This window comes from Phalacrocorax carbo, chromosome 2 (genome assembly GCF_963921805.1).
Source record: "Phalacrocorax carbo chromosome 2, bPhaCar2.1, whole genome shotgun sequence".
In the NCBI taxonomy this organism is placed as follows: domain Eukaryota; kingdom Metazoa; phylum Chordata; class Aves; order Suliformes; family Phalacrocoracidae; genus Phalacrocorax; species Phalacrocorax carbo.
In genome coordinates, this window is record NC_087514.1 from 54,180,878 (window position 1) to 54,198,005 (window position 17,128).

The following is a 17,128-nucleotide window of genomic DNA, read 5'->3' on the forward strand; positions in this document are numbered from 1 at the left end:
TTCAGTCAAAAGAAAACAAATCTTTTACAGTTTTTTTGTGGTTGTTCGTACTCCTGACATCAGAAAATTGATAAAGAGCAATATGTAGTCTTGGTGAAGGAATCTTACTAGATGAGAGTGGGGACTTTAGGACAGAATACAAGGAAAGGAAGATGCACACAATAAGAAGATTATGCTATAGTCAAAGATAAATGAAGAACACATAGAATCACTTTTTGAACATTCCATCTAGTCCATTACTAATACTTAGGTGAATTAATTTTAAATGACAAAGTCTTTCAGGCTAAGAATACAATGTGAACTATGACTGCAATAAGAAATTAAGACCAAAGATTTCTCAGAACATCTGAGCTTTAATAGAAAGGAGGGAAAACCATGGAGGTGTTCTAATGGAAACCTAAGTGCAACCCTTCCTCATTCTGCCATCTCATGCCTCCCACCCAAGACTGCTACAAGCTGTTTCAAATATATCCAAGCAACTGCATACCTCTGAAGTTAAGGGTATCATCTGGGAGAAAAAAAGAGCAACTGCAAACAAACAAAACACACACCAGCGAACACATAATGGGACTTAAATTGTAAAAATTCTATTTTGGGATAATATTTCTACAAAAAAGTCTACAGTGGATTCTTTTGTCTACTTGCTAATCTATTTTTATCAGCCTCTGAGCAAGGTTGGGGATTTTTCTTAACGCCTCTAAACAATATTATATTGCAGAACAAGAGTTCTTCCTCCTGCTACTGCTTTCATTACCTAATGAAATCAATTATTTCTGTTCTGAGCCTTCAAAGTCTTCCTTACAGTAATTCAGGGTATATTGCATTCATTCCAAAGGAAGCTACTTTTGTAGCACCTAACAGTACCAATATAATTGTAAATATGCAGGAAATCTAAAGCTACTTTCACAGACTTAGAGCAGCTACGGAAGTGCTTTTCTCCGTCTCAGGCTTCTCAAGCCTAACATATTACCTAATCATATCTAGAGTTTTGAAAAAAAATTGCTTCCTCTCCACAAGACTTAAAAAGGAAGACAGGGGTTTTCCAATACAGATTTAAAACTGTTTTGAAATTATCTACATGATTACTATGCTAGGTAACATGCTATAGAATTTTCTCCCATAGTTTTTGTACACTATGGTTGATGAAGACAAAAAGAACAGAGTGTCATTGAATGACTAATGAGATTAGCAGAATGGACTACCTATCAACATTAGCGATTAATAAAATTCATCTTCCTAAGTATTTTCATGTACAACTATAAAATTGACTGCTTGCTAATGAAATAATAGCTCTTGCTAAAAAGGGGAGGTGTCACTTCAACCTTTCCTCATCTGACCCTCTTAACAAGCTGATTTTAGCTCATAACGTAGCTGGCAGAAGTCGACCCACTTTTTTGTTGTTGTCATTGTTTGTTTTCAGTGCGTTAGTAAGCTCGATTAGCTCACAAAGAACATGACAAACACCAGAGTCTTTAGGCACACAGCAGCACCAGAGAGCAAGAAAAAAAAAAGGGATGGGGCAGGAGACTGAACATCTTCCTTTTGACAAGTGAGATATTTGCTGCATCTCATGGAACTGTAATCCAACACAGAAAGGTAGCGATATCTCTGCTTTACTGTTTAAGCAATTAGCCTTCCCCTACAATGACAGGCATCTTAGAAAAAAGTCTCTAACGCATAGTCATTATCATTCATGGCTGTCTTGGCCAACACTCCAAGAGGAGCCTATGGTATTGGCTTACAAAGAAAAGTTGATTTCATGTCACAAGGAGACTGTTAAAATAAATGTTTGGCACAATCAGGAATAAAAAGTCTTTAGTAGGGCCTCCATTCCATATATTTAATTTCAGAATGAATTCTTCACTTGAGAAGTGAACATCAGCACAGAATTCTATCATTTAAGTAGCAACTGTTTAAAAGATCAGAATTTCACAGCAACTGCTAAGAATTGAGTTCAGTTGATAAATAGTCTAGTTTTCTTCACATACATGCTAACTGACCTTGTCTAACCACAAAAAAACCTCAAGACTGAAGCATTCACCTATTTTACATACATTCTTGCTTTCCTGTAGCAAAAGTTCTTTCACAGACCTCAGTTACATTTCTGTAGCTCACAGCACAGCCACTTTTATGAACTTACATTAACAGAGTAACATTAGGTGTGAAAGTTACGAACTTTTGAACCTACTGAGTATTAAAACCAATGTTTAGAAGGAAATAAGCTTTTTATGATCCAATTCTTAACACAAACATTGTTTTGTGCATTGTCAGTAAACAAAATTGTAGATCAGAAACTAACACGTATGATTGCTTATCAGGTTGTAGTTCAGCTTTTAACATAATGGTTCACTTTGTAACATAAACATGTTATTTAAGAAGGTTCAAACTGTTGCCAATAAAAAAATCAAATAGAAATAAAGTGTCACTACATAACTGAGAAACACTGCATGTTTAATTTACCTCAAATCTCAATAGAACCCCAGGATATTTTAAAATTTTGGGGATGGGGGGTGTTTGCTTCAAGTTTTATTGTATATTGTTGGAAAACTTGTGGTGATCAGTCACTGCATCTGACTATAGAGAGGAACAGTGTAAAATGTTACTGTCCTAATTCTTGCAAATGCAATAGAAATAGCCTGATCACAGAATAACCAGTAAGACAAAGTATTTCATTGATAACACTCGCTGTTTCATGCTTAGTAAACATTTGTTAAATGTCATTGTCCTGAAAGCAGAGAAAAGCAGAGAGCAGTACGCTTTCGTCACCTGCTATAAGAACTTGAAAAGCATGACAATTTTTTTAATTCAAGACAGAAGTCTGATGGACAAGACAAGCTAAGAAAGGGCAATGCAGCAATATTTCACACCGCTGGTTAGCTTTTAAGTTTTATTTATTTTGATATCCAGGGTATATACATTACTTGATGCAGTCAAATTCCAAACTCTGCATAAAAGCTAAAGCTCATGTAGCTCACTGCTACTTACTCTTCCAGGATAGCAAAATAAAAGGCTATCAATACCTAAGGTCTTACAGAAGAAAAACAATTTTTGTGACTTTTGAGCCTCCAGAGATATTGATTTTTACATGTTTATGCAATACTACCTAGTTTGCAAAAGTTCTTATAGTTGACTATATCAATACTACTAAGCTAAGTGCAACCATAACTGGAATGGGGGAAAGGATCTGTCTGTCCTGTTATCATTAAAAAAGATTTTTTTTCTGGCAAGAAGCCATTACACTGCAAAAAGCAGAAACTGAAACTGCTTTTTTTCTCTCTTTTCCTTTTTTTGGGGGAACGAGAGCATAAAAGTAACTACAAAATAAGAAAAAAGTACTTTGGAAGAACTAAAAATCAAATCTTGTGCCTCCATCTATAAAATACTCAAATCAGTTAAACTAAAATTAACCCCACATAGGCTGGTTGACTGTCTCACATTACGGCAATGGGGATTAGAATGGCTCTCAGAAATAATGATTAAACCAGTACTACAGCTTGGATTAAGTATCTAACATACCCCACATGGCAGCCAAATTTTCAAAACTCATCACCAGGAAGTGCTTACATTACCATAACTTGAATGGAGGTTTTGTGGATAGGAATTATACCTATGTACCATTAACGAAGATGTTATTTTGGCTGCTACAAAATTAATGTATTTTCTTGAACAATTTTTTTTAATGTTATCCAGTAATATCCCTATACAAGTGCAAGATATAATCAAAAGTCTGTCCACAAATTTGTGTCTTCTGTGCATTTGGAGTACTGCTTTAGTAGAGGTAAACTGAGGTTTTTGTGTTCTTAAAGCTACCACCTTTTATGCAGGTGCAGCCATATGAACATGAACACTACAAATGCCCAGTTCAACACCAGAAAAAAGTAAGTGCAAGTTACTTACTCAAAGGCAAGCTATCAGATTGTTCTAGAGATATACAGCTTTAGAGGCCATGAATTTTAACTATCACTGTAAAAAAAGTTACTTAAATGTAGATCTTAGCTCACAAGAGAGCAGATATTTATACATCCCGTTTATTTTGAGATACATTTAGAGGATTAAAAGATAGTCTAATGCCACATGATGTAAACAGTAAAGAAGTTGCATTTGTTTCAAGACATTAGACAGAAAAACAAAATAAAAACATGCATAGCAATGGTTTCCCTCAATTTATCTCATCTTGTCTATATTTGCATGTATATATATTTGAGGCGGCAGCTTTTCCTTAATCAGACAAAATCTTTAGCTAGTGTTTTACTAGGTTCTATTTTGCACCCTGAAAAGACTGGGGTGGGGAGGAAATGGCCATGGGAAACAGGACCACTGTAGCATTAGGTCTACTTGGCAAAAACAAGCAAACAAACATCTTTGCTCCTAAGTAAAGATTTTAATTGGGTTTTAGGATTGCTCCTACTACTGCACAAAGCACTTACGGAACAGAATGGGAAACAAAGTCAGTCTGCTGAATGTCTAATGAAAGTCTTCTACATACTAGTTAAAATACAGACAGTCAATTTTTATATATGCTATAGGAAATTATATACCCATACTTAGCAACAAATCTGTCAAACTCACCAAGATTCCTGAAGGAACCTTTTCATGGGCAGCAACAACACTTCTATTGAAGTCATCTTGAAAATCATCCTTTCCCGAGAAATGCATCTCAGAAAACAAGAAACTAACTTTCCACAGCACAGGCAAATGCAAAGCTTACAGCCATAACTGAATGTTGTATCAGCATTTCTTCTCTTTCCACAGAAGCAAAAGAATTAGGTAAATCTTCTGGTTTCTTAGAGAAAAATGTTTGGTATACCTTCCCACGCAGTATTATGATTAAAAAGGAAGCGCTTCTTTATGAAAGCTTACACAGAAACTCCCTCACCAATAGGCTTTGCCTGAAATGTCCCAGCCCCCTTGTGCTCTGAGATAAGTAATAACACAGGCAGACTTTGCCATATGTTTGCACTGATAGGTAATGATCTTGTTTCACATCAGGTCACATGACTTTGGCCGACGCTCCCACGAAAAGAAACTGCGATTTAGTTAATGATTCTCAAGCAAAGTCTACGTTAGCTCACTTGGAGACTTTTTGCCCACTGTTGCAACTCTACCACCTGTAGCAGCATTCAAAGTCCTAGTTCAGCCTGCTGCACACCTAATTCAAGAATGCCTGCTGCCACTCCACGTCCCTGCTCCCTCCGCTGATGGCTTCACTGGGCTAGTCATGTTTCGTAGGGCGAATTTGATGACATTTTAGGGTCTGGTGTTTGTGGGCTATTTCCCCCCCTTTTTGAAATTGCATTGTAATAGTAAAGAGACAATTGTCTGGGTGTCAAGTTTATACAGAACCGTACAAAAACAACACACACCAAAATAAACATATTTTCCTGTGGAAATTTTCCTACTTTCATTAAACTGGATTGTTAAAGCAGCGTAAATTGGGTGTGTGGACAATACATACGAGCTTACTGTATACCTAGCTCCATGACTGAAAATAAGAATTTATGATCTGAGAAACTTTGAAATGTCATTACTTCTCTAAAAAGCATCACAGACAGGTGAAATAACTGAGGAAGTGTAGAAGTGTGAGGAAACAATTCTACCCTGAATGGGAGAGACATTCTCTGAGGGCCATTCATATTCCCTCAACACAGACACATTCTCATTACCTTAAACCCACCCCACTACAGAAGACTGTAGAGGACTACTACTTAAATTACAAGCTAAGAAATAATCTAGGATCTTATTACCATCTTCTCTCTATCCTCCTCTAAGTTTCCTAAATTTATGCATTAGGGTCTGATGCAGGGACAATGAATCACATTACTGAATACAACCAAACGGCTTGCAGGTTTCCAAAATAATTCATGAACTCTGCTGAAGGCCAAAACTAAATCAGTCTTGATGAAACACTCCTAAATTGAGTGTTGGGATTGTGACATCTGTGGTAAGGTTGCAATAACCTGCTACCATCTCTGGGCCCTTTTCTATACACTGAGTAAATTCGTATTTAATGTGGCTCTTTGCAGGAAAAATTACTGGTTTTGTTAGCAGATGTGACAACTGTTTTCATATGATATTAAGAATTACTAGACACACTCAATTTTCCTCTGCTTGTTCATCATTCCTTTATCATGTCTGTTCCATTAAAACATGGTAAAAAAACCACAGTTATGAGCAGAATGGAAGCCAGCTTTGTGAGACAGTGCTTCTTTTCAAACACTTTTGACTTAGCTGTATGGGGTTTTTTGTACAATTTTCTGTTATACCTATTCTATTTCAGTATTGTTCAGTATTTCAGATTGACATTATTTTCTTCACAGCTTCTGAAAGTGTTTTAGAAGACAGCCTTTCTAGAATACAGATAAAATTGCAGTCACTGCAGTAAGGCAAGATTTAGACAGGTAACAGGTTTGCACATTTACTAAGTCTCCTTGTCTTTTACTTCTCAATATTAATAAGGTAAAAAAAATATAATTCCCTTTCAATAAGTTTAAGTACTAGGGAACTGTAGAACAAGAGTGGCCAGAACACAGGATATTTCCCCAGCTTTAACCAGTACGTGTCATTCTAAGTTCTGGAAGGACAGAAGCAGTATTCCTATAGACACGAGCTTCTATCAGTACACTATCACAATTCACTCAGAGATCAGGATAAATATCCTAACATGAATGAATTCAGCAAATCCTTCTCTGATTAACATATCCTAATAGATACAGCAAGTATGGGACAACCTTTGTTCATGTACCATATGTCTCCTTCACCCCATCCTGCCCCAAATCATTTTACTATCAACTAAGACTTACACACCACCGTCTTGCACCCTATCCTGACACTGGAAAAGGTCCTTCCTCCCCAAGCTTCAACTCAGATTCTTAAATTCCACCACACTTTATTTTCATGCACTTTTTACACTTTGTGTTTTGGATGCAAACAAATTAGAAGAGTTCCCAATTCTCCTATAGAGATTATGAAAAAGAGGCTGGGACTGAAAACACTTTCCTGTGCCCAAGTTCTTGATACTAGCCCTGATCTGAAACATCTGTTTACTGGAACTACAAATAGAACTCTGCTCATTACAGCTAGTGGTAAAATACATTCAATACAGCATCTCTGTTTTTAACTGCAAAAGTCTATCCATTCTCAATGCGGACTTTTAAACCTAACTCAAAGGCTAATAACTTTGCCAAAATAAAACTAAATTTAGACACGAATAACAGAAGACATACTGAATGAAGACCATCTGCCTCAGATCCCTTCTGAAAGAGACAGGATAATTTTTCTAAGAGAAAATAGCTAGAGTTTTTCCTCTAGTAGAGTGGAAACATACCATCAAGTTTCACTTCTTATAAAAAAGATGAATATCCTTACTAAAACTTTCCATATAAAGGCTGAAGGTGGCCAATATATAACTTGGAATGAAATTTTCTACTTTAGCAAAGTTACGTGCAACTAAAAACCAAGTTATGTTCAAAAATTCTGAAAAAGACTAAAAGGCAGTGAGTGTTACCTTCTTTACCTGCAATTCCCGGGTGTGTAAAAAAATAAAAATAATGAAAAAATTCTATCACAAGTAATAATAGCATGGTAGAAGAATACAAGCAGGTAACAGATGTTAGAGAAAGAGCAGCGATACAAAAACAATGCATTGCCCACCAAACTGGTGGTTAAAAATTAATAAAATCCAATGTCTAGTTTTCCATCAAAAATGCAAGATGGTAAATTCAATGCCTTCAAGATCTCCTGTCATGTGGAGTCAAGAGACATTCAAATTAGAATATTTTTCAGTGCAGCTTATGTATTTTTTTATCTCCAACACAACAATAAAAAAAAGATAGCAAGAAAGCAAATCCGCAGTTTATTTGGACTTGGCCCTTTTGCAACATGTCAACACATCTGTATGATCTACTATGAATCATCTGATTCTGGTATTTACATCATCTTCCCTTGTATGAATTTGAGCATTTTTTTAAGTTACCTTTCTTTCCCTGTTTACAGAGGAACTTCAGTGAGAAGCAGACTTTAGAGCACATAAAGCGAGTTTTACTGTTAAAATGATCAGTTTAATCAAAAATTTAGGTTTCATGCGCACAAAAAGTTCTTATCTATGTGAAGACCTTAACTTCTTTCAAGGTACTGAAACGGAGTAACTGGCTAATCCAAGAGTGCACCCCTTTGGAATCTGCATGGCCATATCCCAGACAAGTGCCTGCCACGCTTGACATATCTATTTCTGGCAGCATAGACTCTTCTACAGCCACATCGTCCTTGGTTGAACTTATTTCTAGACACACACCACAGAAACCAAAGTTTCTGAATAGGAATTCTATCTCATTTTTACATGAGATGAGAGAAAGCAGATGAAGCATTTCCTGTATGTTTCTAGAATGCACTAATCATTTCCCAAAGGAGCAATCCCTTACCTTTCTACTTTCTCCATTTAAAAAGGTTTCTTTCCAGGCACCGATCTGCTTCAGGTATATTTATATTTTCTTACAACCTTCCAGGATTTAAAAGTCACAGCAAAAGAACACAGTCACATATTTAAGCATGAAATGCATCCTGATCTATTAGTGGTGAATATTTTGGTTACCCTCAGAATGGATAAATGGATATAAGATCTGAGACTAGTGCGTATCTTCAGGCTGACAAGAAAGAACAGAAATGTACTTTTTCTGAGAAATACATACATGGAATATCCAAAAAGTTCTAAATATGGTGTATGTAAACAAAAAACCTTTTTACTTGCTAGACTCTCCATGTTGTTGAACTGATGAGTATGTACCAAAATAGAAGATCCATAAATTTAATCTGTATGTAAGACTTGGCTATTTTATTAGAAAAATGGGTTAAAATGCTAGTCTTACAGAATTTCCGCACAGAGGTATTCATAGCATGAGATCTTGGGAAGGGGAATATTAGATATAGCTGAGTAAAGGAGCATATGCTTACTCATCCACCAAACCCAATCGACTTGCATTATTGAGTTTTAATGAACACAGAGATCACATCTGTCTGAAGGATAGACCTGCTCACCCCTAGCACACAATAGCATGCCTCCACCATCTATACGGGACACAACAAACCGGTAAAGCAGCCTCAGAGATTTGTTTATGTTAAGATGCACACTTTTCATTTAGAGAATGAACAGTTTTAAGTCACCACTAAGAAATTTTTTTTAATCACTGTATTTCACTTCACATCACAAACTAAGTTCTGTTGTCAGCCAAGTGAGATTTATTTTTATTTTGGCAAAGTTATCAGCCTGCCTACACAAACTGAAATGTAAGCACCAAGGCTACTACATACTAAAGCGTTTGTTACAATCAAGATAAGATAGCATCTAGGCAGAATAAAAACTAGTTTTTAAGTGAAACACTCTTTGCAAAAGCAGCAACATTTTTACTATGCTTGAAGTGGATAATTTTATTTACAATTTTAAAATATATCTGCTTACCTATGTAACAGTGAGATATTTACAAGAGATGACATCTTTGCGTTGCTGTAGAACCTTAAAACGTGACTTCAATGAGATCAAGGGTTCATAAAGAAAATACTCCTGATCAGCACTGCCAGATGCAAAAATCATTGGGGTACAGTATGCTACTACATTATGTTCTCATCTAATGGATACACTCAAGACCTGAATTTGATCATAAACATATCACCCACTGTTTTGTATAAGCCTGAAAGCTTTTTCACTGTGGATATATGTAACATGCAGCACTGAATCTCACACCAGAAGGTGTCCTTTCATCCCTTTTCAGACAGTTATATACAAAGTATTTGCAATTCATGACATAAACAATGATTAGAAGTTATTTTACATATAAGCCAAAGCTATCTAAAAAAAAAGTTGCATTCTAATTCAGCACGGATATTCTACGATCACAGATGGTGAAGATCTTGCAATTAAGGTACAAAAGACTGGAAAAGAAGAAAATTGTGATCTGGAGTATTAACCATGTGAGCATCTTCCCGGAAGAGATAAATAAATGCAGCTAATTTAACCTCTGGCTTTGACAGAGGTTCCCATGTGTCTTTGAACAAAATCCTTTCAGCTTTATCTGATCTAGATTGCTAATTCTCTGGGGCAGAGACCAAGCCATAGAGCATGCAATGCAAAGATGGGTATTCTGGCCCTTAAGACACATAAGGAGGTGTCAAGTGCAGTTTATATTTCCCCATAACTGATCATGGCTTTACACTAGTGGAAAGAAGTGCTGGAAGCAGGGAGAAAGGACAAAGAGTCCTCTGCACCGCGAAACTGGAACATTTTACATATGTGTGTTCCAAGTAAATAATAACAAAGAACTAAACTTAATTTTGTCACAAACCAAAATGTTAAGTACTGAGAATAAGACAAGTTCAAACACCACCTCTTTTACATGCCATTAAAAGACCCGAACATTTTGTTGTGCTTAACTGAAAAGTTATGCTATGAGCTTAAAAATTAATATTATATTTGCTTATGAAAGCTTTTCACCACTATCTAGTTATTCCTACTGTAATTAACACCAGATAATACAGCACTTCATTCAAAGTTCCTGGCACCCTGAGTCCATTTAGAAACTTTTAGTTTAATATTCTACTGTATAATATTACTATGTTTTTACAGAGCACCTCACAATCATTCCCTTTGCTCAAGTAAAGAGATCTTCCTTGATCTTTATAGGAGCTGATGAAGTTGTTTACCTTCCTGTATGTTCTGGGATGCAAAGAAACAATAGCAGGGGCTAGGAGAGAAGGCACAACTGATGGCCCTGGTCAGAGATAGGTGCCTCGTAATGCACCCAAAAAATGGTTAGGTGTCTACTGAATAACTGACAGGCCCACACTTCTAGTAGCACAAAGTGAAGGCATATATGTGACTTATGATTTTTCATTCTGGCTAATGAATGTCTGTACATTCTGAAATGTGTATAAAACCTATGTATGTACACTTTTTTCCTCTTTCAATGTATTTTGCAAATATTAAGACCTCAGTATTCAAAACTGTCCTGAGAAATGCTATTATGAAGTATAAAAAAACCAAAACCAAACAAAAAGAAACTCCAAACAAACAAAACAAACAACCCGAGTTCTGTAGGATTGTCTATCTATCATCTTCTCCTCCCACGGTATCCTAAATAACACCATATGCCTCTATGGGATGGGGCTAACAAATTATTCCTCGTAATAGCAACGGAACTTTGTTTGGAAAAAAGAATAACCAGGCCATGTGCACAAACTAAGTGCAGCCAAAACACAGGTATATTTATGACATCGTTTTGCTGGATGGAAATGCACACGTATAAACAGCATATTGTCTTGCTTTATTAAAAAAAAAAAAAAAAAAGGCACTGACATGGAGTCAGTAGCCACTTAAGGAGAGGAAAAACGCAGTTCACACAAATGAGTTTAGACGTGAACTTGGCAAAAACTCAAACACATACACAAAAAAAACGCAGACAGTGTTACTCGCAGCGATTAGCAAACACTTCATGGTCCCTACACCAGCAGGGATAAACAGAAAACACAAAGGAGAAGTGCCCCGCAGGCACGCAAGTTAACAGCCCGAGTTGAAGGAATTTGTACGTCCGCGCAGCGGAAGGGGCCGGGGCGGCCAGGTACGCATCGCGATTGGCAACAGCCACGCGCCGCAGGGCCAGCGAACCGAACCGACGTTTCAAAACGGTGCGCGGCCCGGCAGGGCTGGAGGGCAGCGCCCGGGGCTGGCCAGCGGGGCGGGCAGGGTCGCGGCCCCGATCCGCCCGGCACACCTGGCCGCCGGGAGGCGGGAGGGGAGGCTCCCCCGTCCCCCCGTCCCCGCACGGCGGGGCAGCCGGGCTGCCGCCGGCCTGGGCTGCGGGGGAAGCCGGGGCAGCGGCTGGGACCGCGGCTGGGACCAGCGCCGGGCGGGCGGGCAGGGCGGCCCCGCTTCCCAACGACGGTTAAGGGAGGGGCTCAACGGTCGCTGCTCGGAGCCCTCCTCGGGGAGGGGAGTGAGGCCCTCCGCCACCCACCGCCCTCCGGGATCGCTCGGCGCCCCCCCCCCCCCCAACAGGCAGACATCTCCCTCCCCCCCCCCCAAACCCACACCACGCCGACCCGGTGGGGCGGCGGCCGCCCCTTCTCGCTTACCCGGAGCGAGGCCCGGCGGGGCCGGCGCCAGCCGCGGAGGGACGGGCGGATGAATGGAGGGGGGAAGCGAGGCGGGAGAGGAGAGCAGGGAAAAGCCGCGCTCCGGCTGCGCCGCCAACTGCGCCAAGCGGCGGCGCTTGGTGCAGCGCGGGGGCGCGCGCACGTCCTCGCCCGCCCGCGGGAGCGCGCCGGCGCCGGGAGCGCGCCGCTTCAGAGGCGCGGTCACGCCTCGCCCCAGGCGCCACCTGACCTTGGGGCGTTGGGGAGGGGGGGAAAGACGCGCGTGCGCCGGGCCGAGCCGGGCCGGCGGGCGGTGGTGGTGGCGATGCCGTAACCGCCGGCAGCCCAGGGGGACGGAGGAGCAGCGACTGTGGTGACGGCGGCCTGGCTGAGGCAGTCGCCTCCCCCGGGCCGGCCTGCCGTCTTCACCCGCCCTCCTCCTCCTCCCCTTCCGCGGCGCCGCGGAGCCTCTCAGGGGGCGTCGCGAGGCCGCGGGCCGGCGCCGCGTTGCTGCCGCAAGCGCAGAGGCGTCACGGCTCGCATGACGCAGCGCGGCCACCCTCCGCCGTGACCGGGGTCCCCCCGGCTCCTCGGGCGCGGGGCGGGGGTGACCGGCGGCAGAGCGCTTGCTGTAGCTGTTTATAGCCGCCGTCGGAGCTGGGTCTCGCCCCTGACGCCTCCTGACGGGGACGTTTCTTAAGAAACTCGGCGTTCGGGGTGTTCGGCGCCTTATACGTTTGTCACTGCATCGTTTTGAAATTTATCAGTCTGCCCAGAGGAGGCTGGAAAATAATTGGGGGTTTTGGTTTTTTTTTCTAAATAAAGGTGTAGAATTGCAAAATCAAAACGTGTCCAGCAGGCTGGGTATGTATTTCAGGTCAGCGGCTTCATTGCCCATTGCTTTTGTGATTCGCGCCGCTGAAGTCGGCTTCATTACGTGTTACTCTTCACTTGAGTCACGCTGCTGCCCAGAGGCCCAGGATGATATTGAGGCATCATACGTACTAAAACAGGACAATATTCCCACCCCAAACAACTTAAAATATAAAAAAGGGAAAAGAGGTAACATAATTGGAAGTACAGTTTGGGTTTCACGAATGTGAATTGTTTTATCAATTTTACTTATTCGTTTTACTGTACTTCTATTTGTCTACCAATTACTTTTTCATCTGCCAACCTGTTGACAAGAGTTTTGCTAAAACCTGGCTTTACCCCACTTGGTGTTAGAGCCATTTTGGGCTCTCACATAGGCTTTATATTATTGTCACGTATGAAATCAGACTAGTTAACAGAGCATGCAATGCAACTGATGAAAAGACATGGTAGCATGCAAAATAGTGTGTAGACGAAGTTTACTGTGATAGTCCATGTATCTCTGAAAGGTTCCTTGATAATCTTTTGTGCAAGTCCTACAATGAGATAAGATCTGTTTATTCATCTGCACCTCCTGCCTAAAAGATTATAGTCAGCAAGTTTGCTTATTTGCAAATAATATATTTAAATCCCTTTGAGCATGGAACTGAACAAAAACAAATCTATCCCTGCATAACATGCAGGCTGCATTTTTAAAGAAAGCGGTTCATGGAAGAAGGCACAAACACAGAATTACATGGGTAGGGGTGCTATGTTATACATATGTAAAAAGAAAGAAAAGTCAGATTTCACACCTTCCTGTTTTGATCATGTTATTGTCATGTCAGAAATTCTGAGTCAATTTTGGAACTCTTTCCAGGACTCGGGGATAAATGGGTGCAGCACAGAGTAATGGAGCAATTTTCCACCCTTCAGTGGCGCCATGTTTCAGCTACAGCAGTTTACTGAAGAGGCCTCCTATTTGAATATGATGTCGTAATAATAATTACCTAGCCACCTTAGCATAACAACTGTTGCAAACACAAGTCTGCGCTTCAACTAATAGATCACTTCCCTGCTTTACTGAGTCCCTTATATGACATCTTAGTTGCTTAGGTTGCGAGGGTAACTACATTGGTGGTTGCTCTAACAGAATCCTTTTGTGTTCCCATGATCTTACCTTTGCTGGTCATAGCAGCAAGTGACTTTTTTAATTGAGTTCTCCATTCCAACACCAGACAGCCCTATTTGCAGGAGATAAGAGGTAGGGTCCAAATCTATCATATGTCCTCAAACATCAATTTTAAGCTAGATCCTATTATAAAAATAAGACTAATCCAAAAGCAGGGTAGCATCTTAGGTGGGAGAAAAATTTTTACTGGAAAAGTGGTAACAAATTGATAAGTCATACTTTTCTATTGCAGACCTGGAATAGGCGCTTCTGATTAAAGAGCCTTTATTTGAAAACACAATGTTTTCCCTTTAGGTAACCTTTTCCATTCCAAAATTATCATCTCCAGACAATCAGAAGGCTACAGAAGTAGACATGCCTCAGTAGCTTCCTTTTGTATTCTCTACTCTTTTGCACTTACACACAGAAGATTACAATCAAGCTGTAAAAATGGCTTGCATTTTCCACAGCTGTACCAAATGAGATTTGTTTCCTTTCTGATTGCGTGGAGTTACACTCTGTGGTGGCATAGATAGGATCTCTCTACATCTATGCATGATTTGCGGTCCTTGTTGAACCATAACTCACCGGTTGTTAAACCAGGGCCTCCAGGCCACAGGAAGCATGCCACCTCATTTATGTTCATTTTGCCTTTTCACCACAAGTGTCAGGGACAGGAGAGGGTGTGATGAGAGCAACTGCTTACTTTTTATTTTGGTGGAGAGGAAATGATTTGAAAGCATGTTGCCTAGTGCCATATGTAAATCACTGGCTCTCCAGCAGTTCAACTGCCAGATCATGTCTAGCAGCAATAGTATGAGAGAGACGTAGCATGCTTGGGGCTAGGCAAGAAACCATGCAGTGTCTCCAGCAGGTTGGGATACAGAGTGCCAGGGGTAAATCAGAGGTCTGGGAGGAAGGAGGGTGCTAGGCATGGCTTTAGTGAAGTCTCAGAAAATTTGTGGTTCTGCAGATAGTACAGAGCTGTAGGTGCAGGGATTTAGTACCAACCCCCAGCTTGCATTGGTCCCTGAGTGTTCAACAATTTGTGGATATTTGTAGATGAAAGAAAAAATGGCCTTTGCTTAATTATTACAGTAGTTTAAAAACAGAGTCTTTGGCTACATAAGGAAAAAAAAGCTGACATTGGTGGTGAGGTACTGTTATGTCATTTTGCCTGCTGGTATGCATACAACACCCAGAAACCATTGTTTGGAGCAGTCATTTATTCCATACCCACCGTCACCCCTGCTCATATCACAGCAGTCAGGATAACCTTAAACTTTTTTTTTTTTTCAATTGTTGTCTATGTTATGTCTTACCCCAAGTAAACCCGAGAGACTCCTTATCTCTGCAGCTTAGTCACAACTAGCACAATAACTTCTCTGAGATCAGAGTGACATTATGACAGGATGCAGCAACTTAGTTTATTTTATCTTTTTGATCCCATTTAACAATTGGGGAAAAAATGAGGATAATTAATTGCAAGGATACAGGGCTGTAAGGAACCACCAAAATATTTAAGCACACCCGTAGTCCGACTGTAGTTGATTGACTTGTTTGTAGGTTTAGAGTATTAGTTAAGTCAGCATACTCGCATCAAGTCTCATATGAGCAGTATTTCTCCATTCTTCGTCAATCATTAGCAGGTGTTTCACAAACCATGTTCTGATAGTAGATATGATAGGGTTTCGGGCCTCCTGTTAAGAGGTTCCTTAACCTTGCCAAAATCACAACCTAATTAAGGTTTTCTTCTGCTCTTATTAGTATGAGTGATGAAACAGCAAATGGAAATGGCCGTATCAAATGGGATGGAAGGTAGAAGGTGCAGGGTGGGGAAAGAGGGAAGGAAAGGCATTGCATTCGAAAATGTGCAGAAGGAGGAAGATTACAGTAAAGACACCTCAAATAATGAAATGGGAAATGAGACAAGGGGAAAAGTCAGCAGAAGATTGCAGCCAAATCTGGTGTCTTCCTTCCTCTCCTTGCCATGGGTCTCATCCCCTCACCCTCTTTCTCACAGTACCTTCATCTCCAGAAGCCCTTGTGGGACGGAGCAGTTTTCACTAACGTTTTTGTCTTTACAGCTTTTGTTGCTCTTTTCCCTGGCCAACATTTTGCTTCAGTTCTTGAAACTTACTGTCCTTTTAGCAAGGCAAAAAAAATTGTGTGGAAAGGTTTGTTTCACATGTCTGTCTGGCCAGTGTAAGTGCATCATTCACACATTCACCTTATAGTTACTGTTCAAGGATACAGAGCAGGAGTCCACCCTACACTAGTTTAAGGATGATCTCACTTTTCAGCTAGCTGCTTCAAAGATTATGGCTTTATGTATTGCCAAATTATGGTTTGTCAGTCTCAGACCACAGACAGATCTTGCTCGATAATTGGTTAGCAAATGCAGAACTAATTCTCAGTAGAACTCAAGGACACTTTACTACAGTGGAAGGCAAAGCCTATTTTTCTCATCTTCTTTCATCTTCAAAAACCCCCCTTTGTAATTTTGGAAGGTGGTTAGATAATACAGCTTAATGCAACACTTTCCCACACTGTTAAATATGATTGTTATAACACAAAAATATGAATTGATAACAGAATTATAAATTTGAATATAAAGAGTAATGTGTCCTGTAATGGAACATGTAGGTGAGAAGGAAGTTATTGTCCAGAAGTGGCACTTCAGATAAACATTGCAACCAGTCTGATTTTAAATGTAGTCAAATGGTTCTGTGTGTTTGATAGGAGATTCTGTTGCTTCAGAAATAATTTGCATTCTGTCCTTATGTAATGGACAGACACTGAAACAATTTTCATAGTTAAAATGGAGAGTATAAATTACATGTTTAGATTGTAAGAAAAAATTATTTCACCATGGTAACATAATAAACTTTAATATACTCAAGAATTCTGATAACATTAATTTTGAACATTTTGTTACACATTTGTGAACAAGTACAGCTTAAATAAGCAAAATGAAAAAAAAGTCTC

The 17,128-nt window shown here is 40.1% G+C and overlaps 1 protein-coding gene across 3 annotated transcripts in view; it reads right to left on the reverse strand.

Moving 5' to 3' along the window:
• The window catches only part of LPIN2 (lipin 2), a 43,048-nt gene extending 30,555 nt beyond the window's left edge, over positions 1-12,493 (reverse strand). Inside the window, exons 1-2 of one of the 3 annotated variants that reach the window (XM_064442929.1) lie at positions 12,118-12,190; positions 8,418-8,494 (exon numbers count right to left, since the gene is read on the reverse strand). Coding sequence is in view for 1 of the 3 variants with exons in the window: in XM_064442927.1 (XP_064298997.1) it covers positions 4,570-4,656 (87 nt within the window). In the remaining 2 variants the exon portion in view is untranslated. Of the gene's footprint in view, positions 1-4,569; positions 4,880-8,417; positions 8,495-12,117 lie in introns of those variants that run through there. The other 2 variants (XM_064442928.1, XM_064442927.1) reach the window with 2 other exon arrangements.
• Between the last annotated feature and the right edge of the window lie 4,635 nt (positions 12,494-17,128).